Genomic DNA, 25,379 nt, shown 5'->3' with positions numbered 1-25,379 from the left:
TGAGGGATGATGCCTCTCCAGAGCTGTATTTTGAGAGCCCTGGAAAAACATGAGTTCCCAGGACAAGTGGAGTGTCCTCGTAGAGAAGGGTGGGAACTGGGAGCTGTGGGGCAAGAGAGCTGGTGAGAATTTAAGGCATTCTGATGAGTTTGAGCCTGGGAAGTCACTGGCAAGGTCTTGGGAAGCATCATCATTAGTATGAGAACAGGGCTAGACAGAGAATGCTGAGGGCTCTCTCCTCCTCTTGTTAGTTTTGAAATACAGGCTAGAATAAAAGGGATTCATGGTTTTTGTTCTGCTCAGAGGAGTGGGGAGGCCAGGTACACTAGCTCTGTTTGCCGTAGTGTGACTCTCACCCAAGGTAAATACTGAGCCTCTGTACACTGTGAGGACGTTTCTTCCCAAGGCTGTTGTGATTGTTCTGCTGAGGTCCTGCACAAACGGTGTGTGTCGCTTCCTGGGGAACGGGTCTGCCTGCTGACAGGCAAGTGATGCTGCCCACCTAGCACCTGCTGATCCTGTCATTGCATCTCAAACCTGTTAAATACCACGAAACCGTACTGAGAATTGACTTCTTCTTTTTAAATTGCAGGATGCAAAGCAAAGGTGCCACCATGTGAATGCCAAAGAGATAGATAAGAAACGGGACACCTGGGAAGGCTGAGCTGACACTGCTTGTGAGCAGGATGACAGACTGATTTTCTGTTGGAGACGAGATCCAGGAAACCTCGCTCCTGCAAAAGACTTTCCCGAGCGAGAAGAGAGGAGAAGGAGGAAGCGCATCAAAGAGCGATGGGAATTGAGGGCCATGGTTACTTGAGATAAATGGCAGATCCCTGGGAGTCTAGCCTTGTAGCTGTTTGCTTTAGCTCCGTCCCTCTCCGCAGCTTTCTCTCCTGCTTTTTCGCGAGCTGCTGCTGGGTACTGCCACGGCGGCACTGGAGGCTTCAGGAGCGACGTGAGCCCGGAGCGTGAGGCGGGGCTGGGCCGCCCGCCTCACCATGATTCAGTTGTGGAAAGTAGTGCGGCACGTGCGACAGCTGGAGCTCCACAGATTGATCCTGCTGCTCATTGCCTTCAGCCTCATCTCCATGTGCATCCTGGCTTACTACGTCACTAACAGTCCCAAAATCAAGGAGCCGCCACCCCTGCCCTTTAGTGACTGCAGCAACCAGCACCGCATCTTGATCCCACCGCAAGCCAGCTGGAGGCTCACGAAATCTGTGGACACGTCGCGTACGGATCCTGTGGTGCTAGTCTTTGTGGAAAGCATTTACTCCCAGCTGGGGCAGGAGATAGTGACCATCCTGGAATTCAGCCGGTTTAAATACAGGACAGAGATTGCCCCTGGCAAAGGGGATATGCCCACTCTGACAGACAAAGACAGAGGACGCTACGCTCTTATTATCTATGAGAACATCCTTAAATATGTGAACCTAGATGCTTGGAACCGAGAGCTGTTGGACAAATACTGTGTAGAGTATGGAGTTGGGATTATAGGCTTTTTCAAAGCCAATGAGAACAGCCTACTCAGTGCGCAGCTCAAGGGTTTCCCCCTTTTCCTACATTCCAACCTGGGGCTCCGGGACTATCACATCAACCCTAGTGCTCCCCTGCTCTACGTCACCCGGGCTAATGAGGTGGAGCAGGGTCCCCTGCCTGGTGATGACTGGACTGTGTTCCAGTCAAACCACAGCACCTACGAGCCAGTGCTCTTGGCCAGCACGAAGTCCTCGGAGTCCATTCCTCACCTGGCCACCCACAAAGCATTGCATGCCACAGTGGTGCAGGACCTGGGTCTGCATGATGGGATCCAGCGGGTTCTCTTTGGCAATAACCTCAGTTTTTGGCTGCACAAACTCATTTTCGTGGATGCCATTGCTTACTTGACTGGGAAGCGCCTCTGTCTCACGCTTGATCGCTATATCCTCGTCGACATCGATGATATATTTGTGGGAAAAGAGGGCACTCGCATGAAAGTGTCTGATGTACAGGTAAAATTCCCAGAATAACTACAGGCTATCTCTAACAGGCTATCGATTTGTTTAACAGGACAATTCTCTAGTGTATGTGGTATGCCAGGAAAGTCAGGGTTGCATTTAATTTGACTGGGAGTTGAATGCTGCGGCACTGTACGTGGTGCTCTCAAGAGTTTGGCAGGCTTAAATGGAGCATTCTTCATTTTGGGACCTGTAGGTGGCCTCTCTGAGTTTAAGAAGAGGATGCCTATGGTGGTCTATCCTGTCTCTTCGTTAATACAGGAAACAAGCATATGCAGATTTCCTCTGTCAACCCATTTGTAGTTGTAAACTCTACCTTTCAAAAGGAAAAGGCAAGTTGTGTTAGAATAGAAAGCCTGTATTTATTATATTATTATTTATTATGATATGTATAAACTGTATATATTATATTGCAAAACTGTAGGCCAGTCCATGTGGTGTAAACTGCTATTGTCTAGGTTTTACCCATCTAGCTTTCCAGGACATAACCAAATTGGGAAGTGAAAGGGTTTTTTCTCACCCTTTGTTATACCCCCTCATATTGTCCACCAGCGCCCTCCACCCCTGGGCAGAGAATACCCAAAAATTCACCAGGAAAACATGCTCAGACCAAGCCATCATGAGATCTATGTCTGTGGCCGCATGATTGGGAAAGAGAGATACCATCTTTGGGGTTTGCTTTCCTTGGCAGTTCCTTGAGTAGTACAGTGACCTGTTAGGAAAGGATATGGGAAAGGCACAGAGAGAGATTTTGTGGAGGAGGGGGAAGCCAAACAGGCAAAGGAGAAAAGAAGTAGGAAGAAGGTAAGAAACTAAGTGCCCTTTCTAATTCTCTGGGTCCTTGAAGGTACGTGATGAAGTGTTCTCCTAAGTCTGTGATACGTGTACGAATGCTGCCTCATGGAGCCAAGGACTCACCTTTGTATCTTCCCAGTCAGTTCTGGTTGGTAGCCATTGAGGCAGGTGCATTGCCTGTTTCTCCAGGTGTGCTAACATAGTGCCAGAGGTATGAGGCCATGGGTCTTTCACTGGATTATTTAGCACTTGCCCTTCTAGAGGTCCTGGATGGAGTTCCCTGGGTACCATGATGTAATGGTTTGAAAACAAACCAGTGAGAGACTCCAAGTCAGAAATACAATTTAATAGGAAAAAAATAAAATAAATGCAATAATATGAAGGAAAACCCCAGACAGAGTCAGAATACAACCTGACACTCCGTAGTTAGGGTGGTGGTAGCAGTCCAGATGAAGCAGTGGTCTCGTAGAAAAGATCTGGTAGCTCTTGTCCTCTGGAAATCCAGTGGGTAAGGCCCCCTCTGCTGTCCTGAACCCCAGTTTATATCCAGGTGGGAGCACTTGGCTCCTCCCCCTGGGTGGAGCATCTCACAATGGGTTGATATCAGTCTGTGAGTCATGCAGTGGGTCCTTGATGGTCCATTAAACAGAAATAGCTCCTGGGGGGAGCTCTGTGTGAGTCCTGGGGCAAGGCATGGATGGGCCCATGAACAGGGAGGACTCCTCCTGCTGGGTGGGAAGGTGTCAACATCTCCCCTGACCTTGAACCTCTTTCCTTATCTGTTATAGCCTGGGGTGTGAGGTCTGTCCTGGGCAGCTGCTACCCATGATTTTCTTAACAGCCCATGAGCACTGACATAGAGGGTATAGAATACACAGTTTTGATTCTACCCACATAAGGATACACTGGTCCCAGCCCCTGTAACCATGACACATGATAAGCCTGTGACAGCAGCTGCCTTAGCATGTTTCCAAAACAGCTTCAAAGTGAAGCACCCTTTAACCTGTCGGCCAAGGGCACAGAACATTTGAGGCAAAGGTATGAAACAAAATAATGTTGTACATGTATCTCCTGCCTGAACTGAACCTTATCTGTTACATGTACCCAAGAGCAGTCTTACACCTCACTAAGTCTTACCACCTTTCTCATGTTTTATGCATCTATGCAAGACATATCTCTGTTCATCTTTATTTTTTCAGGTTTTTGAGATTTTAAGTTCTGCTTAAGTTTAGGTTGAGGAAAAGGAAACCCTTGCAGTCTGTTTGGAGCTAGCTTTATCTTTTCAATTAATTTGAAGCTCCATGCCTGAAGCAGTTCTAATTGCATTATTTATTTTACTTGCTTCATTCTTTAATAATTCCTTAGAGTCACCTTTGACCATAACTCTTCAAGCAAACAGGTCTAGAAAAAAGTGTTTTCAAGCAGACAGCTATAGAAAAATTGAACAGTTGTATATAATACTTACTGAATGAAAATGCTAAAGTTTTCCTCCTTTCACTGCAGTATCCCTGTGTTTTGAGGTGCTCAAATGCTCTGACAGATTTTTTTAATTTTTTTTTTCTCTAAGGATAACAATCTTATCTTGGTCCTAAGCAGGCCCTGCACCCTCTAGTCCAAACAGGCAGAGGTACTCACCTCTGTAGTGTTAGTGCAGGTTACAGACCCATGTGAGGAGACAGTGAGATAGGCAGCCAGAGCTCTGTGAAACAAAGGCTGCTCTAGCGATGTTGAAAACAAACCCAGACAAAATAATTCTAAAAGATGCTTTGTTTGGGTTTCAACAGGGTGAAATGGAGGAATAATCTCTGATCAGTAAGCAGAGAATCTCGTGCAAATCAGATAAAACCCAGATTTATCCCTTTAAAAGAAGCTCTCTGATTGCAGAGCCACAAGAGGTTAATGAATTTTTATGTTTTAAGAGCGAGAAATAACTGCGTGGATTTGTTGATAGCCTCTCGGCATGGGCAGAGAAGGGGATATAATAGTGACAGAACAGCTGGCATTTTCTTTGACCTTTTTTATGAAAGCTCTGTTTTAGGGCTGTTATCTCAACACACAGCTCCTTATCTTAAAGCTTAGAGTACAGTAGTCAGGGATCATTGATTGATTGAGGATTGGATGTTGTGTGAAGGTATAAAATTGACTCTGCTGTCCCAGTGGTCCTGTTTGCCATACGCAGGTCCATGTTCAGAGAGCTTCCCAGAAAAAGTTACTGTTACCAGATAGTGCTGAATATAATTTGATCAAATGCATTCTCATGGTAGATGTCTTGTGTGAGAGAAGAAATGTTTTTATTTGTGATGCTTAAAAAAGAGCTGAATAGCTTTCTTCTTTAACAAGAAAAAAAATAATTGTGCTTGCTTTTACTTCAAAGATGGTAACCCTTGAGTTCCTGTTTCTGCTGAAAGGCTTCAGCAGGAGCTTGCAGTTCTCAGTTGAAGTAAAACAATTGGAATTTGCACAAAGAAAGTGTTTTTCCTTTCTCTGGTAAAGTTTACCAGAGATTTGAGCTGCACGTAATTAACAAAACAAAGTCAGGGAGAATCCCTTCTCAATTATTCAACATTCAGTCTCTTCTAAAATCATAATCCTCAGAATTTACCAAACCTCTGTGGAACTGGCTAACAACGATGAGTCATTTCTAATGCAAAAGGATCTGGCTTTTATGATCTTTCCTGGTCGCTTTTAAGTATGAGGAATGAAGATTAAGTAGGTGAGTTTTTTGCCTCTTTTGCTAGTAATCTGTGCAAGGACATAAATAGTGAGCAATCATTGCTAGCAAGTCTGAGAGCATGCTAAGTAAAAAGTCAAGGACAGCCATTTCATTTTGGGTTATGAATGATGAAGATGGAAGAGAGAAAATGTGAGGGTGGCTGTCAGCCAGCTCTTCCCTTTCTAAATTGTAGAGTATGATCTTACCTGAAATGAAAATACTGAGCAGTTTCTAACTCCCTGATTCTAACATTATTGGGAAGGTCAAAATATCAGTATTATGAATGCTTTCTCTTCTGACAGTGCTGTTTTGAGCTAGGCCAGTGCTACTATTACATGGTAAAAAATCTGCCGAAAATCATCTTCAGAATGAGCTTCCCAGTGTCCACAGGGACAGTTCCTATGAAGAAGGTGTTTCTGCGACATGCTCCTAGTAGGCTTTGCATGAGTGTTTGAGAAGAGGCTGTCAAAACATTCTGCTTACTTCTCCATTTTTATTGTCTGTTTCTCTTCATTTGTCCATGAAATGTTTTCCTAGACTCAAGGTGTCCTCTCTTCCCAGCATCTGACTTTCAACCTTATTTCCCCCTGAGGGAAATAAGAGGGACCTGAGATAGGGGAGGTAATGTTTAGGGTTTGTATGAAACAGCTAAAATGTCTACAAACATTTCTGGAGGTTAAAAATTTTATAGCTGAAACCACAGAGTGGCATGAAGGTTTAGCCTTGTATTATTGTGGTGCCAAGAACACCATGCCATCTTAGAAGAGGATTAAGTACTAAAGAAGCAAAGTAAAGAGGGCATAGTCAGGGTGCTGTGGCTTCCCCTTGATTTCTTCCTTGGTCCTAGAATTTTAAGCCCATTGAGAGAGTCCTTTTCTTTCATTGAATGTCATTAAGAGCTTGTAGTGACTTGTTGAGTAAATCTTTGCAGACCCATCAGTGAGATAATATAGATTTTTTTTTTAATGTGTTGCAACGAGCAGCACAATTTTAAAACTTTTTCCCCCTAAAAATTTGCATGGAAGTAAACATGATCATTTGATATTTTTTATGGGCATTGAAAATCAGATTGAAGCTTAGCATCAAAAATCATACTGAAGCATAGGCCTTTTTTTGCATTGTGTCCAGTGATGTGCATTGGAGTGTAGATGTCTGGCAGTAGAGCCCAAAGCATGCCTGCCCCAGTTAAGCACTAAAGGCCTCCAAAAATACAGGTCATGAGTTGCAGAGGACGTTCTCTGATAGACTGTGACAGGCATGAAGCAGCTCTGGCCTTGATGTGGCTTATGTTCCTTCCTGGAATGAGTCCTGCTGAGCTTCTAGCAGGGAACTTAACTGGGGAATGGGCTTTTCTGGCTAGCTAGTGGGCTTGGCTGCATCTTGGAAGGATTTTTTGAATGGAAAATAGTTAGAAAATATAAAACAGAAATACTTAGAGGGATTGGAGGGGCAGTTTTCTGAAGGAAGAGACTTTGCTTTTTAGAGATGGGAGGTAGCTGAAATGCCATCCCTCTGTCCCATAGCACATGAGCAGCTGTATTTCTTAAATATGCACATGAAGACCTGTTTGCATCTGGCTAGCTATTTGATGTCTTAATGGATAGCCTGCTCCACATGTCTTTATTGCCTTTTGTTTAAGACTTTCAGAGCACTTTTTGGATATAAATGAAATGCCTCTTGAGTCACCTGTAAGATATTCTTAGTACTGTCATAGTCATTCTACTTTATAAAAGAGAAACAGAGTGCAGAGATGTGAGAGCAGAGAGAAGTGCCATCTTCCCGGCTGTGCCCACATCTGTATTGTCTCACCTTCCTGCAGCTCACAGACCTCTTTGAACCAGTGTTCCAGGGAATAGTGAGTGCGTTATTTCTTGAAACAAATTTCCAAATATTTTACCTGATACCTTAGTGTATTTTATCATGTGCACGGGAAAGACATTTCTTCAGACCTGTGCTGTGCCACCTTATGGATGTGGCTGGGAAAAGGACTCGGCATCAGCAAAGGGGTGGGACACGATTAGTAGTAAACTCAGCAGGAGAAGAAGGACTCCAGAGTGCTCCATAATCTCAGAATTTCTGAGGCCCCCGTGGTTCCTCTCTGGTTCCTCCCTGGACAAAGGATTGCTGCCTCGTGGAGCAGGGCTTTTTGGGATTTATCATTAGACAGATGTGTCGTCATGGTAACCCCAGCCAGGCTTTAAATCTCCCTCTGTGCAGAGGAATGCTAAGCCTCTTAACCGCTGTCTTTCCTACTGCCACCTTCTGACTGCAGCTTGAGGAGCTGGATGTGCCTTTTAGGGCAGCAGGAAGAAGTAGTGGGGCTTGGGGTGGCTCTGGAGACAGGAAAAGAAAGTGGTGCTTTCCTGTCTAAGCTACTGAGTGATCTGTTCAAGATTCTGGTCACAAATTTGGTGTAATTTTGTTATCCAGCCTGGGCAGAAAGCTGCTACTCTGTACAGAGATGCGCAGCTCTTAAGTCTGTGCTTCCTGATGTATGGGATGAGTCTCTGTTTCTTACAGGGTTAGGCGAGGGGAATTTGACCTCCCATTGCCTATGCTGGGTCTTGTGCTGCGAAGGAGACTTCAGCTGCCACTGCTGCTGGCACATCTCCTATTAAAAGCACTGCCTATGTTTGTGATAGGCTCTGGAGATGGAGTGTGCCATGCACTTCTCAAAATACTTCTCTTGAGTGGGGATTGGGGTAAGGATGTGGTAGGCATGTGGCCGTAGAGGAGCTAGGATCTTTGAGATTTGTCCCAGGCTGCATTCGATGTCACTGTTATGTGGATTTGGGGAGGAGGAGCAGGCAATTAACTATGTCTCTAGGGAAAAATCTGAAAGCTTTGTTCCCTCCAGGGGTACACTGAGAGTGTCTGCAGCACTGCAGAAATAATCTGTCTGGTCTTCCCAGCTTGCCATGTGTGAGAGGTCAATGGCCGCCTGCCTTGGGAATAAAACTGCTCTGCTTTTTTGCTCTAAGATACCTCTGCAGTGGATGGGCGATTGAAGTAACTTAGAGGAGTAATATTTTTAAAATTAATGTGACGATCAGTGTTTGATGAACATTTTTCTGATGTATTAGCGATAGCAGTGATTTATCAGGATATCCTTAAGTGGAGCATCAGGCTGGTTCCTCCACTGAATGAGTCTGCGTTTGTGAGCAGTGTGCCTAAACAGCGCCCACAGAGCGGGAGCCATGTGAAGGCAGCACTGTAGTGCTCTTCTTTGCTCCTTGAGGCTGGGGAAGGGCAGCTGACACAGAAAGATGTGCACGTCTCCCCTGCACTGTTTGACAAGCCTGTATGCTTCCCCCAGGGTTATGGGCCAGGCTGCTTCTGCGCTTACATGTAGCCCAATTCCACTGTTGAGAAGTCATCACCTTCACCTCGGTGCTGCCACTGATCCATTGCTTTCTTAGAAAAGCCACTAAAATCTAAATAAGTGCCTGGACAAGGACCATCACTGTCTCCTGCTGACAGCCCTCCTGCCAGGTCCCCGTTTCATTAAGAACTTCTCCCATAGGGAGCTGCACCAGTGACACTTCCCCTGAAGCACACAGGTAGCAGCGGAGCATGTGTCTCAAGACTTCTCTCTTTATTGTTCTCCAGCAGAAGAAATTTGACTGGAATTAGTTTGGCTTACTTGTCTGTGACATACTAAGAATTCTTTTTTTTTTCTGTCAAGGCTGTCCACTGTCTTACTCTGTACAGTTGCTGGACCTCAGGGTTTGTGGCACAAGGCTCCTTCTCTTTGGTTATGGTAATTACTTTGGACATTTAAAGCAGACACAAGTGAGCAAGAGAGAATCTGTAGGAGATGTGATGACTGTGAATGTCAGGTCTGCCAAGTTTTCTTTCCACAATCCAGGAAAGTTTCCTGCTACAAAAGAGTTTGAGCACTTTCAAGTGACACAAAGCCAGGGATACCTCCCTGCCGTGGTAGGACTCTCTGCATGGGTACTTCTGAGTCCACCTTTCCTCCCTAAATAAAAGCCCCCTCCCTTTGGATCACTTAGTTAACTCTTCATGCTATTATTGACTTCCCTTCCTTCAAGTGTGCACTGTGTGCTTCCCCATCCTCCTTTTCATTAACTCATAGGCTCAGAGAGTGGGCAGAGGTTCAATATCAAAGTCCCAGACAATGTGGGAAAGGAAGGGAGCTCCAAGGTTGGACTATGGAAAGAGTAAGGGATCTGTTCTTGGAAGTGAGATTTATTGTTTCTTTGCTTTAGCACAGACCCTCTGGGTCCTTCTTGTTGAAGTGGAGAGCACCATCTGACTGTGTCTTTAAAGTGGCATCATTTAGTACAGCAGGACTACTTCAAGCAAAGACTCTGTATGTGGGGCACTTGGCTACTCCTGCTCCACAGGCAGCGAAGCCTCAGCCCCATCACCTGTGATATCTCTTCAGACTGAACTGGGCACCAGTGGAGCTCAGAGAAACGTTACCGAGTAACTGGATGTGAACTTTTCTTTTTCTTTTCATTCAAACAGGCTTTACTGAGCACCCAGAATAAGTTGAGAAATTTAGTCCCAAATTTCACCTTCAACCTGGGCTTCTCAGGAAAATTCTACCACACAGGTAAGTCCCTGACACCGCTTTGTCCCAGCACCTGTGTGCAGCCCCCACATGTGTGCGTAACGTGTTAGAGCATGAGTCTCTGTTGGAACAAGTCAGCATTGCAGGGGATTAGCTGCTCTTCTGAAACATTGAGCCTGTCTTTTGCCTTTTGGTTTTGCACTTCTCTGCTCTCTCTAGGTACAGATGAGGAAGATGAAGGGGATGACATGCTGCTGAAGCACAGGAAGGAGTTCTGGTGGTTCCCTCACATGTGGAGTCACATGCAGCCTCATCTTTTCCACAATGTCACTGTGCTGGCTGAGCAGATGAAGCTCAACAAACAGTTTGCTGTGGTAAGGGAAATGACAGTTTATTTACTTTACAGTAAATCCTTAAACATTCTTCTTCTGGAATAGCTGTTTGGACCCTGCTGAAACCAAATACTGCCTAGTGCTTCAGCTGCATTTAAGAAAGGCAGTTCTGGAAGATTAAATTGATGTGTGGCTCCCGCTGTCTTCAGGCAAGAAGGCGGGAGGTGTTTCCTGGCACCTGCATGGCCCCAGGCAGCTCCACTACTTTCCAGGGTGCAAATCCCAAGGCTCTTGTTTGCTGAAGTGTGAATTTGTAGCACTACCATCCAGATCAAATTAATTTGCAGACTCTGGCAGTGAGAAAGCATTTCCTTTTCCACCCTTATTCTCTGTGGTTTTGTAAGGAAGCCACCTGGTCGGTAGTATAAAACGGCTGTGTGTGCTAACAGCCCTACTTTTGGCCTCCCCAGACAATGCTGAAGGAAGTTACTTATCTAGGAAGTCCAGGGGAAATTCCCTGGGCTGTGGCAAAGGAGGGGAAGCCTTGAACATCCTGCATTGCTGGAATAATGTCTGTTTGATGCTTACAGCCTAGAGTTGAATATGGTGTACATGTTCCTCTGAAAAGAAATGTCCTCTTCACCTCTAGTTTGGTTCTTTTGATGGTAATCCCCTTTGGAATAGCTGGCTGCTGTCTTGTGTTCCCATGACACACACAGATTAGGAATGATCTTGTATTCAGAGCATAGTTGCAGCACTATAGAAACAATTTAGGCTTCTTTTCCTAGTTAAATAGCAGTGCAGTCTTTTGCAAAGAGAGACAAAGCACAGAACACAATTATGCACATTTAACATAAAACAGGCTAGCAGTGGGAAGGAGAAGGTTGCTGCTTCACTTAGGGGCTCTGGTTTTATTATACACCACTGGGGCAGACCTGTCATCATTCATATTATTACCAGAACCACGTAGTAGAATTAAACCCCATGAAATTCAGATAATTCCTGTCTGTAGTATAGCTCCGGGCCCCATATCTTTACCCTCACCAGTCTCTTGCTTCATGTCTGCTCTTTCTTTTAATTGCTGGAGACAAGACAGAGCTCAGTCATCATCTTCCTTTCCTGCTATATCAGTTAAGGAAGTATTGTATTCTTCCTCTAGTGACTCAAATCTGGGCATTGTGGGAGTGACATGTGTCACTGAACAGCATTGACTAGTTTATAGCAGCCAAGGAACCTGAGCTGAGGCTCGTGAATTGATCTGATTTGTCACACCTGCAAGCCACGAGACTGTTCTTACAGTAGCTCTTACCAGTGCTGGGCATCCTTGGTGTTACAGAGTCACCCTTGTATTTCTATAGGTGCATAAAACAAAGAAGTACAAGCAATATTACAGGTTTCCCAATCCAGAGAGTATTTGTGGTACTCTGTCACCTTGTTCTAACTTGGTATCTATTGCTAAACATGATTGTTATTAAGGATATTAGTTAAAAGATCCTTATTAAGGATGTTAGTTAAATATTGAATGATCAAGCTGCATATGCTGCTTCCAGGAGCATGGGATTCCCACAGACTTGGGCTATGCCGTAGCCCCCCATCATTCTGGAGTTTATCCTGTCCACACACAACTCTATGAGGCATGGAAATCTGTTTGGAGCATCCAAGTAACAAGCACAGAGGAATACCCACACCTCCGGCCTGCCCGGTACCGGCGTGGATTCATCCACAATGGAATCATGGTGAGCACAGCCGTGGGAGCAGAGCCCACTTTCCTGCCCAAGGGACAACCTCCTCGTGACCTGCATCAGAGACATTAGGCTAAATATCACCAGTGTTTCCAAAACAATTAAGCAAAGAGAAGAACCTTGGCAAAAGCCGGTTTTTGTGTTTCACAGTAAAATTCAGAGGCCAGTACTGAATGGAGAGCAAAACCTAGCCAAACAGGACTAAACTGAGATCCTACTGACTTGTTTGCACTGTGATGAAGTAAACAGTTGGGAGGAACATGAAAAGTGTCCTCTGAACCTGTGTCGCTTATGTCCCAGTTTATATTTGATATATTTGTATTGATTCACAGAGTGCTGCTTTAACACATCCATGTGTAGATTGTGCTGCGTCTGCCTCTTGCCTAACTTTGCTTTTCTCTGATATTGCCAGGTTTTGCCTCGACAGACCTGTGGTCTTTTTACTCACACTATCTTCTATAATGAATATCCCGGCGGCTCAAAGGAGTTGGACAAGAGCATTCGTGGTGGTGAACTCTTCCTGACAGTGCTCCTGAACCCAGTAAGCTCATCTGAAAAGCAAATCAGTGTCCCAGCTGATGTGCCTGATGTGGGAAAGGACTAGACCTTACTGGTGATTCAGTAGAACCACGCGTCATGGTGTGGGTATCTACAGTGTGAGGATGCTAAGGAGATCTGAAAAACAGGGCCAAGGAAGTACTTGCTCGTTGATCTAGCTTTGCTTTGCACACTGCCAAAAAGGCATTGCTTTTGACTGTTGGCAGATGCAACACTCCACAGACAGAAACGAGCCAGGGTGACATGCTGAGCATGGCCCAACCCAGTGAGTGTTACATAGTCTGCTGCATCTTCATGAATCAGAAGTGAGATTTGCCTTGGCTGCTTCTGTTCCACGTACATCTGCTGTCTGTTGACTTCTCCCCTGGCTCACTGTTGTGTTTTGTTCAGGATAACTGCTTTCTCTGGGCTTTTGTGATGAAGTGTTCTTCCCTTTCTTTCAGTATGTATAAACTTGAAGTCATGTCTGCATGCTTTTTTTTTGTGATGCAGGTGCTGCCCTAAAGCATTTTTGGGCAATCTGGGTCTAACACAGGTGTTTCTTTTTCCCTTTCAATACTTGACAGTTCTATCAAATCATCAGGCCAATGTAGTACCTTCAACACCCTGCAGTCCCTTCCCAGTACTTAGCCATGGATAGCAAATCACATGAGTTTCTCACTTCCCATTGAAGCTGGGAAGATGAACTAGGTGACAAAAGGCAGGGAAAAAAAGTGATCATTTTTAGCAAATCCTGCATGGATAGAATTAGGAGATGAAGCTTTGTAGCCCTGTTCTATCAGACCGCAGTCCCTCACATTCCTGCTTGTTGGCTGCAGCAGGAAGACGTGCTGCTCTTTATGATTGTACAGTAACTTTCTCAATTCCCCACCTGCATTTGCTTCTTACTAAAGCTGGTTTAGCACCTGTTGTCCTCCCTTTCCCTCAATGGACACTGCCCTGCTGGGTTTACATAGTGATTTTGGAATGTTTACCTCTATAGCTACTCCTGAATATAATAACGTTTAATCTCCTCTTTTCTCGTGTCTTCCAAATTTCTACCTTCTTAGTTCTCCTTTATGCATCTTTGCCACTAGTACCTGAATATGGGCAAGAAGCCATGCAAGGAGATCTGAGAGAAAGTAGGTGATTTCTCACTAGCTTCCTAGTTGGGAACCCTTGAGTACTGGCCCCAGTCACTGAATACTTGTTTGTGTGATTTGACGTGTGGCATCAGTGGTTCTGTTCACCATCAGGTTTTATTTAATTCCCTCCTTTCCTCTGCATATTGATTCCAGAGCTGAATTCTTAGCTTTAAGCCACTTCTGATTTGGCCTGCTGAGGTTCAGTGAATCAGAAAAGCAAGCTTTTTCCCTCTATAAACTGATTATTTTCTCATCTCTTGCTTTTCCTAGTGTTTAGTGCCTCTAAAATTAGAACTGTGATAGTGAAAAGACTCTTACAATGTGCTCTGGGTGCATCACAGAGGTTGTACTTCACTTACAGGCCGTGTGTTTCTTAAGGTTAGCCCATGACTGGCCTTGGCTTTGTGTATAATCTGCAGAAGGTATGGGTCTATAACAGCCCTAGCTAAAAAGCTGTAGGGTTCATAATTCCAGGCGTGGAAGCCACCCATCCATCTCCAAGGCCTGGAAGCTAGCCATCTGTTCCTATTGCCTGAGACAGGATTGTTATCTTTACACACAACAACCAACTCTACCTGCTTAATAAAAGTCTGTGGATTAGTAGAAGATTACTTTTTGCTGTATGTATGGAGTGATCGGTCAGATGGAAAGAAAGTGCTTTCCTTTCTGGGCTTCTCTTCCCACGTGTTGGGTGAATTCCACCTTGTCTTATTTCATAACTGTCAGATCTTAAAGAACTCCTGCAGAAATAGCCACTGTGAAATTGAAGACCTCTAGGTAATCCCAACTGTAATCCAGGGATCGTTGCTGGTCTAGGAGGCTGTGCCAAGGAATTTGTAGAAATGTAGTTTCTGCAGCTACCCATTAAAATTTGCTGATAAGCATGTGACAGTCAAAGCAGCTGGCAGTGATCTGTGATCCAAAATATTTGGGAAGATTGTGCTTGGGTACAGGACGAGCTTATTTGCTGGATTTAATACTGACTCTTCATGGTGACTTTTAAAAGTCTTTCAGGTGCCTTTGGATGCCCCTGATGTTTACCATTTTGCTTCTTTTTGGCAGTGGAGCATTTCTTTCTGTCGGCAGTGTAGTACTGTGCTCTAAGCTCCTCTTCATTGCTCGTGTTTGCACAGTGACTCAGATCCTTGCATCCCTCCCCTCACTGATAAAGCCATCTCACAGAGCTGATAGAAAGCTGGCCAGCCCCAGCAGTGACCCGTAGCAGACTTGGACCAGGCTCTTTCAGTCCTTTTTGATGCTTCCAGCTCCCTTTGAGTGGATATACACTTGCAGGAGTCTCCAAGCCTGTGTATGCATGTGGTTGACTCCACAGTGCAAACAGAAGATGTTTGATCTTGAGACTAGTGAACAAGGTCTGATGAGGGGAAGGAGAATGGGTGTCGATGTCCAGCAGACGGGCTGATCGCTTTTCGGACACGTCTGCTGGCACTCTGCAGACCAGGCTACTGCCCTGCCCCAGCTCTTTGTGTGTCACAAAGGTGCTCATGCCTTCCTGTTTTCTGTATGCCAGGCTCTCCGTGACCTTTCCTCGCATCTTTCCTCAGTGTGAAGGAAGGGAAACCATGGCATGCTGACAGTGGAAAGGAGGGAGAGAGGAGGGAGATGTTATTACCCAGCCAGTCCCTGGGATGGCTGGGCATGGATGGGAGGGAGGAAGGGAGGGATGAGACTTGAGTGCAGTTTATGTCAGAGGTAGTGCTCAGAGCTGTTTTGGCAGCGATAGCTGTGACAAGGCAGAGCAAGCTGCCAGGCCTTGTTAAACCATGCATGCATGTTACAGGACATGACTGCACCCTCAGAAGTACAGGGTAATGGCTTTTTGGTTGGGTGTGTCTTGTCATCTTGTAAATCCAGCTGCTTGGCACTGTTTGCAGGTGACAGCATTAGCTGTGTGAGCCATTTTACCAAAGTAGTCTTCAGACACGGTTGCTAACCTGGATCACATGCAGGCTTTTTTAATCTGGGAAATCTTGAAGGGGCCCCAGGTGGTGACCTGCATCATCCCTGCTGCTGTATGTGGTTTGTGCCCGTGAGCCAGGCACTTCATGAAGCAAATTTTTCTATAAATGTTTCACTAGCAAGTCAAAGGGATGAGCCACCCTTTTCTGTCACACCACTTTCTTGGTGTCTCCCATAAAAGGGCAAAGTACAACATGAGACTCGTCCTTTTGCTGCCTTGTGCTCCATGGTGTGGCCCTGCAGATACACACATCTTGCTCTCCTATGCTCTGTGTTGTATTTCACACATCCCTCGTACTTAACAGCACCGAGCACAACTGCTCTTTGATGTGTAGGTGCCAGAGTGTGTCTGGCAGGGCCTGTCAGTAGGAAACCAGAAGTGAAAAACTCACAGGCAGACAAACTTGGTAAACCTTTAACTCCACTTACTTTCTATTAGTGCCAGTGTCATACTACTGTTTTCTGTTGCCTACCCAAAGACCCTGGGGTGTGAGCACTTTATGAAGAGGATTAAATTCATTTCTCAGTGTCTTAGGGATGGCTCAGGCACAAGGAGCTACTGTCAGTCAGTACCTCTCATTGCACTGAGACTGGTCCATGGTGACACTAGACAGAAAAATGAATTCAGACCTCCTGAGTGCCAGCAAATGTCTTCATCCCAAGACCATCTGTCTCCTGCTTCCCCCTTTTGCTCTTCCCCTACTGTGAGTGGGAAAGCCATTCCTGCCCCCTGCCAGGGAAGCCTGTTGTTGCCTGCTGACCTTACCTGTCATCATGAGGATTCAGCCCTGAACTGTGACTGAGGTCTCTTCCCCTGCCTGCACTAGCAGACACTGGGCAGGGAGTGCTAAATCACCCACAGAGTCACCCTTCCCTTGCCCTTAGTGTTCTGCTTTCCTTTTGCTAACTTGTAACCACAGTGTGGTTTGTATCTGGCAAAGTGCTTTTGTGTTACAGGCACGGGGATGCCCAATTCCATGGGACCTGTTAAAGCCACACATCAGTTAAGCTGACAGCAGGCTTTTGCACTCTTTTCCAAAATTTAAAGTATGGAAAACAGACAAGAGGGAAATATATATGCATGAGAGAAGAGATGGCTTGGCAAGGCAGAGATGGCACACCAGCTTCTGAGCACTGCAGTGATGCTGGGGTTCCCGTGGGTGCTCGGTGCCACTTCCCCCAAGGGTTTACATCCTCAGGCTTGGCAGGACATTTTGTCAGGGGCTGCCTGTGCTGAAGGCTCTTGGGAGCTGAAACCTGATCTCTGGTGTCTGTTCCTAGGACAGTGTCCTAGTGCCATGTCTTTCTGCAGTCCCTGTTCAGATCCCCGAGTATGCTTGTTTATATAGAGTGTGAATTGCCAGTTGTTCCTTCACACTTGAGATGTCAGCTCCAAAGTGCCTGAAAGCTGAGAGGCTCTGGGCCTGGAAATAACTCCTGTGAAAACTGTCCCCTTGTGCTGCTGTGCCCTGGTTGTGCCTCAGGAAGGGGAAGGGAAGCTCCTGTTCTCTTGTGAAAGAGGCTTTGCAAGATTTTGACTAGGAGAGAGTCACTGACTAACCCTTATTCCCCTAAAGGTTCCAGAGCCACCTGAATGGGATTTTGAAACTGCTCTGGATTCACATCTAGGGCTCAGTTGTCACTCCCCAATACCATTCCCAGGGGTTATTGAGAGGTTTATATCCCTCCTCTGCTGAGTTCCTTCTGTCTTGCAAGTGCTACTTTAATTTTTTGTCAAGGCACTGCTGTATCCTGGCAGGTGGATATTTGTCAGCCTAGACAGCCAGGGCAGCCTAAGATAGGCACAGCCTCTTGCTGACAGTGGAATCAAGCTAGGAGGAAAGAGTATCATTACCTGATTTACCAGTATCCCATGTCTTTCTTATTTCAGATCAGCATATTCATGACCCACCTGTCCAACTATGGGAATGACCGTCTGGGGCTGTACACTTTTGAGAGCCTGGTCAAGTTTGTGCAGTGCTGGACCAACCTTCGCCTGCAAACCTTACCCCCTGTCCAACTTGCAAGAAAGTACTTTGAAATCTTTCCCCAGGAGAAGAATCCCTTGTGGCAGGTGAGAAGGCAGCTTTAACCACTCCTAGGGATTTTCCAGGAGGTACGTCCCACATATAAAGCACGGCAAGACCCAGAGTGCAGAGGGGTAATGCAGAAAGCTTTTAGGTTTAACCTTTGTGGCTTGAGGCTGCAAGTGGGAAAATGCAAGGTGGAAGGGATGGGAAATAGGAGCAGTAGGACAGTCACTGTGTCTGCTTAGGGACCGGGATGGCTGACAGAAGTGACTGGGGGGAAGGCTGGCAGGCATTTGGGTCATTAAAGGGCTCATATTAGAACAAGCTGCTGTGAAATGTTAAGTGTGTGAGGAAGAACCATATTTGGTGCTGGAGGAGCTTGCAGGCATGTTAATGTGATTAATCTTAAAGTAATTTCACACTGTAGAATTCATGTTCATTAAATAAAAACATGCTTATTCCATTTTATCCCAGTGCAGCAGCTCTCTGCTTGATAATGAACAGATGAAATTAACTGCAGGTGATAGAGTTGTCTCTGCCAGAAGTTCACAGCTGCTGAGCTTACTATCGTGGTAGCCCAGCCCATCATGGCCACACAGGACAAGGCAGTTAACATTCTCAGATGGACTTGGGCTCCCATGTCACTTTGGAGCTTTTGAAAAACATTCCCCTGTGTTTTTACTGAGCTCTTGATGCCTGGCAGAGCAGCAGTGTGGCTGAGAAATGTTCTTCATATGCTAATAGCATTTTCCCAAGAGGACTGGCCTTCCAGCTCTTCCCTCCCCTTTTCATTAGCCTGTGTGGTAATGCTTAATCCCATCACTTCTGCTGCAGAATCCCTGTGATGATAAGAGGCACAAGGATATCTGGTCCAAAGAAAAAACATGTGATCGACTCCCAAAGTTCCTCATCGTGGGACCTCAGAAAACTGGTAATGTGAATAATTCATCTGAAGATAGATTGCAGCTTCAACCTCATTCCTCCAGGGAGGAGAGCTGGAAAGGTCTGTGTTTCTCATCTGTACAGCTGCCCTTTGTGCAAGCTGCCAGGTGGCTGCAGAGGACATTTCCAGAGAATCTCAGATTTGATTTCACCTAGATCTGGCAAGTCTGTCAGTACTTAGCTCTCTGGCACTTCCTTTGGCTCGGTCACAATTTGCAGAGAAAAGACCTACCTGCAGACTCGTGTTCTGGCTTTTCCACATAAGCTCAGAGAGACTGTGACCTTTCTTAGTGTGTCACAAAGACAAGCTGTCAGCAGGACTAAACAGACATGCTTGGCAAAGGTTACAGTGGATGCCCCCTGGTGCTTTCATTGCAACAGATCCATGTACCCACTGCATGCTCCATGTCACTGTCAGGGGGAGGTAGAGATCCCCTTTTGTCTGACTTCTGTCACCACCTCTTAACTGCTGTGGCGTTGTGGTTGGCAGAGACATGGCTGTATATACTGTACTGAGGAGAGAGGTTCCTTCTAGGCTGAAGAGATTTTGATCTCTTCAGCCAAAGCCAGGTCTTCAAACCTTGGCTTGCTCTGTAGTGCAGTGAAACGGCAGCTGCCAACCATGCCCAGCAAATGGTGATCGTGGTCTTGTGAGGAAGCTTGTCCCAGCCAAGCTGCTGTCTCCTGCCTGCATCACTGTAAAGCTCTGTTGGTGTGTGTGCAGCGTTGTCTTGGCTGACTGACCTCCTGGAGACCTGTGGCTGTGTGCCGAGCAGGATTATCATGTTTTGGTGGGTAGAGGGAAAACAGCTACAGCAGAGGCAGGCCAAGGCATCTCTAGCTGAATTCTTGTCCAAAGACAATAACATTGTCTCTAGAACATCTCCTTCCCAAGAGCATGAAACTGTCCTGCAGTGCCCAGGCCATGTCCCGTTTGGCAGGTGTGGGTTCTGTCACCTGAAAGCATAGCTGTGCCAACAGGGAAAAAAAGGCTCTGGGGGTTGCTGAGATGGTGACAGTTGTCATGCTAAGAAGGTGACTTAAATCAGCTTCATGAGCTGAAGCGTGGGATTGAACTGCTCAGTCAGGGGTGCCACTTGGTGTCACTGCTGCTGTAAGCTGCATAAATTGAGGGCTGGGTTAGCCACGTGTGACAGGAGTGTGCCCACTGGGGGACAGTTCTGCAGTGCAGGTGAAGCCTTTCATTCAGCCAAGCTTCATGTGTGACCCACATCCCATTAACTGGTTCTTGTTGCAGGCACCACAGCTGTGCACTTCTTCTTAACTATGCATCCAGCTGTCACCAGTAACTTCCCAAGTCCATCCACCTTTGAGGAGATCCAGTTTTTCAATGGACCCAACTATCATAAAGGAATTGATTGGTAAGAATCCTGACATGTGTTCTTCCGTGCTAGGGTGCACCCACATTGTCTTCTCCTGAGTCTCTCTGTATGTCCACCTCAGCCACATTAGTGGCTTCTGTGTTTCTGAACACCTGTTTTCATTGCTGTTGCTCAGCACATGGTCTCTCTTCTTCTGCTAACCCAATTACTTAGTCCCAGGAGAAGGTCAGGTAGTTTCTGATTTACTGACTGTTCACCAGGAGACTTGTAGGCATGATTTAGCCTTAAAAATTCAGAGTCTTTGTTGGATACGCAGCTGTCATGATGTTTCTTTTTCTCTGACGTGCAAAATAGACAATGGTGTGCTCATTAAAAAGTTCTTCATGGTTTCCCAGTTGAGACACATAGTACAGTGGGGACGTCTTCCCTACTGGTGTTCTGGACCCTTTAGACTTCGAGCTGCTGCTGCATTCCTTGTGCTGGCTCCAGTGTCCACATGCACACCTTCGTTTTTACCTGTAGAAGTGTACAGTTCTGATGAAGGGTTTCCACCAGGCAGGGAAATGCCCGTGGGCCTATGGCACCATTATGCCACTGTGTTTCTAGGCAGAGGGACTGTAAAGGTGTTCCTTGCCTGAAGCATTAGCTTTGAGCTGACTGCAGCACTGCTGTCCCCAACATGTGGCTCTGAGGAATGGCTGTGTGGCAAGGAGGCGTTCTGCCATGGCATTCCTTTGTCCCTCAGCTGTGGGAGGTTTTGTCTGACCTCTGGTCAGTTAGAGGACTGATGAAAAGTTACTGGAAAGTGGCTGGTCCTCGAGTGAAGCTGGGTTAAGCACTACAGAGCAGTTGCAGTAGCTGACAGGAAGCTTAGGCTTTTATGCGCATCCCCTGGAAGCGTCATCTGACTCGAGTGTAGCATCGTGGGCAGGAGGAGGAACTTGGTGGTTAGTGCAGAATTTGAGTTTGTTGTACAGCTTCAATTTCAGCAGAGACCAGTCTTGCAGTGCTTTACAGAGCCCCATCCCTCAGTTACCCTTTGTCTTACCATTACTTGAAGGTCTTACAGTTTACACATTGCCAATTTGACAAGCTTCTGTGAGGCAGAGCAGAGCTCTTGACCCCGGGTCTCAGCTGTGGACCAAGGTACAAAGAGGCAAATTATCTAGGAAGGTTTAAACAAGCAGTCAGTGGCAGGGCAGGCAGCTGCCTCTGACCTTAGTCTTGGACAAAACCTTTTCTGCTAGAGCTTGCAGCTAGTACCCTACCCTCAGCTTTTTCCTTCCACTGCCACAAACCTGGGGCACCCACTCTCAGCAGAATACTTTCTTACCCTTTTATGATCTCCACCTTTCTATGTTGAGTCCACCAGCCCTTTCCAAGTCATGCCTCTGCCAGCTCTGTACCATTTCACCCATTCATCACATTACTGGGGAGGTGCCATTGTTCTGCAAACTGTGTCTGTTGAAGAGGAGCAAGGGCATTGTTTGTCATGTGCCGTTTCTCTGGTGGGTCATGCTGTTCACCAGCGTCCCATCTGTTTGGCAGGTACATGGAATTTTTTCCCATCCCCTCCAATGCCAGCACAGACTTCATGTTTGAGAAGAGTGCCAACTACTTTGACACAGAGGTGGTACCAAAACGTGGTGCAGCTCTGCTGCCTCGAGCCAAAATCATTACTGTTCTGATCAACCCTGCTGACCGAGCCTATTCATGGTACCAGGTAACCTCCCCGCACTGTTCTGTGGATGAGGGCCAGAGGGATGTTCCAGTGGGGTGAGCTGGGAAGCCTGGCACGGAAGGACCATGGATCCCTGTTCATAGAAGGGCCAGGGGACATAATGCAGGCTGCCTGCAGAGTGTGCACAGAGTTCACACACGGAGGCATTGCTGGGTGGTTGTGCTGAGTCAGGGGGGTCTGCACAGAGATGTGTGAAGTGGAATTTCGTGTTCCCGCTCCTAAATTCAGCTTCTGTTTTTCAGCACCAGCGTGCTCACAATGACCCTGTGGCACTCAATTACACCTTCTACCAAGTGATCTCTGCAGGTTCCCAGGCCTCTCAGGAGCTGCGCAACCTGCAGAGCCGATGCCTGTTCCCTGGCTGGTACTCGACTCACCTGGAGCGCTGGCTGACGTACTACCCCTCTGGGCAGGTAGGAGATTGGGCAGCACAGGCTCTCCTGGGGCCCCTTGTAGGTTTAATGGAGGGGAGAGCAAACTGGAACATGCGTGTGCTTCCCCCTCCCTCCTTGTTTTCATTTCACCTCCTGTCTTGGTCTGCTGGAACAAGAGTCACCACTTGCTTCCTCCTACTATGACCTGCTAAGAAATCAGGCTCAAATACTCCAAGTTTGCCCTTCATTGTATTTGTAAGAGTGAGTGAGTGCAGGAGAATACTGTGATCTCCCAGAGAGCTCCACAACACCGAGAAGTTCAGCAAGAACAGCAGTGTTAGCACTTCCTTCCTTTCATCTTGGCAGCATGTAGCTCAAGGACCCTCCTGGGGCCAAGTAGGCATTCAGCTACTTGCTGCACTTTCATTGCTTTAAAGAGAAGCTCTTGGACTCTGCCACTTGCTAGTTCCTGTGTTGTGAAGCCTTTAGGTGTCTCCTGAAGGGAAATTTCCTTGCAGAGATTTCACCATTCTGTGTCTTTTGTATAAATTTGCAAAAAGTCAATTAATAGGCAATACAGGCCATTACTGTCTCTGAATTCCTATCTAATACACTGTGAGTCAGGATACGTTTTGTCAAGGTCCTTCGTGCTGCTGGGATTATCCTCAGGCAGTTTATAACACAGCAGAGGTTTATAATGCCCTTTTAGTTTCTTTGGTCTCTGCCAAAGCAGCAGCCTAAACTGTATGTGACAGATCGGCCCAGACTAAAAGAAACATGGGAAAAAAACATTCTTGGGTGTGTATCTCTTACTATTCCTGGAGGTGACTGCTGTGAAGAATGATAAGAGCCAGACAGGCCATCCTTGTACTTACTGGGGGTCAGAGACAAACTGTAAATTGTGCTACAGCTGGGGCCTAGTGCTCAGTTAGAGGGGGTTTGGCCAAGGGCAAGTTTATTAAGCAGAGCCTGTTGTGATCTGCTCTTTAATGGTACTTGTGGCCTGGCCCATATCATAACCTTGGCGGTGACAAATGAGCCACATCCCCCACGCTGTGTTGCTCTAGAATAAAGAGGCTTGGGCAGCCCTCACATGCACAGAGGACAGGAGTGGTTCTGAGACCTGAAACTCACGGGTGTCATTCAGCACAAGCTGCCAGAGGCTAAGGCAGCTGCTCTCTTTTCAGCTTCTCATTGTGGACGGTCAGGAGCTGAGGCATAACCCTGCCTCTGTAATGGACAACATCCAGAAGTTCTTGGGAGTTACGCCGCTCTTCAACTACACCCAGGCCCTCAGGTAGGAAAATAACTTCTAGAAGGATGCATTCTTAGCCAAGTGCTTAGTCTAACAAGCATTTGACTGGAAGAAATCACACTTCTTATCTATGACTACAAGGCCTGCCAAGGTTTCAGAGTTATTTTCCAAGGGGGGGGGCACAGGGCTCCCCAGGGAGGGCAGGTTTAGAGAAATGTCAGATTACTTGAAAGCCTTACTTGCTGGAGCTCGGGTGGTGATGGTAAATGGAATATTTGCAGCAATGGTCCTGGCTGGTACTCTTCAGCCAGAGTCAGAAGATAAGTGGTATTGGTCAGCTTGCCTCAGAGTTTGGTAGAGGTATTTGCTCAAACCTTAAGTTCACCTTAGGCCAACTGAGGGGACAGGACAGATTAGATCCAGACAGCGTTCTCGGTACTGCCCCATTACCTGTGTTTTAGCAAGAAAAGAATACTGACTTTTCGAGCAGTTGGGGGATTTTCTAATACTTCTCAAATTATAAATTATGAACAGATTCAAAAGAATTTACATGCACTGAAACACTGATCCACCCTTCCTTGGCTAAAGAGACAAATATTGTATCACTGTGTTACCTCTGAAATTCGCCAAAAGCCAAAACAGTCATGGTTGTAGTGGATTTCTTCTCCAAATAGTCAAAGGGGGGGAGGGGAAGGAACCAATACCGTAAATAAACGAAACACAAACCCAGTTTGTAAAGCATTGAAATTGGAACTATCTAAAAAGTTATTTAATGTCTGCTGCTACTAATGGGGTATGTGGCCATACCTTTTAAAGACAAGTGTCCTTTTCAGATTTGATGAAGCAAAAGGATTTTGGTGTCAGCTGCTAGATGGAGGAAAGACTAAATGCCTAGGAAAGAGTAAAGGAAGAAAATACCCTGATATGGATTCATCGGTGAGTAACTGTCTCAAATCTGTTGGCACCAAGAGATGTAGAAACATCCCAGCACACTTTTCCTACCATCTATCATCCCATGAAGCATGTGCTGAGGATAACATTTTTTTTTCATATTAATGTGGTCTGTATTTTCCACACAGTCACGGCTGTTCCTTAGAGACTTCTACCGGGAGCACAACATTGAATTATCCAAGCTGATGAACAGACTTGGGCAACCCCTTCCAACCTGGCTCCGAGAGGAACTGCAGAACTCCAGCTGGAGCTGAGAGGGACTCCCTTGCCCCCAGTGCCATTGGGACATGTGGTGCTCCAATGTGTGCTATGATGCCATCTCTTGTCAAGCCAAAACAACTGGACAAATGAGCAGGAGCAGAGAATGAGCATGTGGAGCCTTTCCTCACAAGGAAGGGCTGCTGCCTTTGACCCTGTCCTGGGCATGGAGTGCAAGTCACATTCTTGAGTGATTGTCAGTGGTGTATTACACTGACTTCTGCTCACAGGGAGGATTTGGAATCCTGCCCTACTTTGAGCAGGGGGGAGAGCATGGTTAACACTTTAAATTACTCTTCACATTAAACAGGCACTAGCCAGAGGATTAGTGTGTTACTCCTGAGTCCAGAAGACTTAAGAGGTGAGCTGTTGAGCCCACTGCTGAGAAAACAGCAGCAGCTTAATAAAAGGGGAATCTAGTCCAGCAAACCCCAGCTTTTTCCCAGTAGTCTATTTGGCAACAGCAGGGCACAAGGATGCCTTGTCCCTCCCCACAGAGTACAGTGACCTTTAATCGTTACTTAGAGTGCCCCTGTGAGTGCCCACTGGGGACGGCACCTTCTTGGAGTCAGACGTATATAGATGCGAGATTGGTGCTCTTTATCTGCAGCATTGTTGGCATGACACAGTGTCCAGCAGCTTTGGTCAACAGGCAGTGGGAGAGAAGGCAAAGCTGCAGACACCGACACACAGAATTGATT

The 25,379-nt window shown here is 46.3% G+C and overlaps 1 protein-coding gene across 1 annotated transcript; it reads left to right on the top strand.

Annotated features, from left to right (window-relative positions):
- Nucleotides 1-596: 596 nt before the first annotated feature.
- Nucleotides 597-25,082, top strand: NDST2 (N-deacetylase/N-sulfotransferase (heparan glucosaminyl) 2). Its single transcript, XM_008945015.1, has 13 exons — nucleotides 597-1,994; nucleotides 10,003-10,090; nucleotides 10,268-10,422; nucleotides 11,931-12,116; nucleotides 12,535-12,663; nucleotides 17,676-17,858; nucleotides 18,649-18,745; nucleotides 20,015-20,138; nucleotides 21,648-21,822; nucleotides 22,083-22,253; nucleotides 23,402-23,511; nucleotides 24,303-24,405; nucleotides 24,549-25,082. Exons 1-13 carry the CDS (start codon nucleotides 1,002-1,004, stop codon nucleotides 24,672-24,674), a joined length of 2,640 nt encoding a protein of 879 aa, XP_008943263.1. The 5' UTR covers nucleotides 597-1,001; the 3' UTR covers nucleotides 24,675-25,082.
- Nucleotides 25,083-25,379: the final 297 nt, after the last annotated feature.

Source organism: Merops nubicus, unplaced genomic scaffold (genome assembly GCF_000691845.1).
Source record: "Merops nubicus isolate BGI_N331 unplaced genomic scaffold, ASM69184v1 scaffold50167, whole genome shotgun sequence".
Taxonomy (NCBI): Eukaryota; Metazoa; Chordata; class Aves; order Coraciiformes; family Meropidae; genus Merops; species Merops nubicus.
This window is presented reverse-complemented; position numbering and strand designations above follow the sequence as displayed.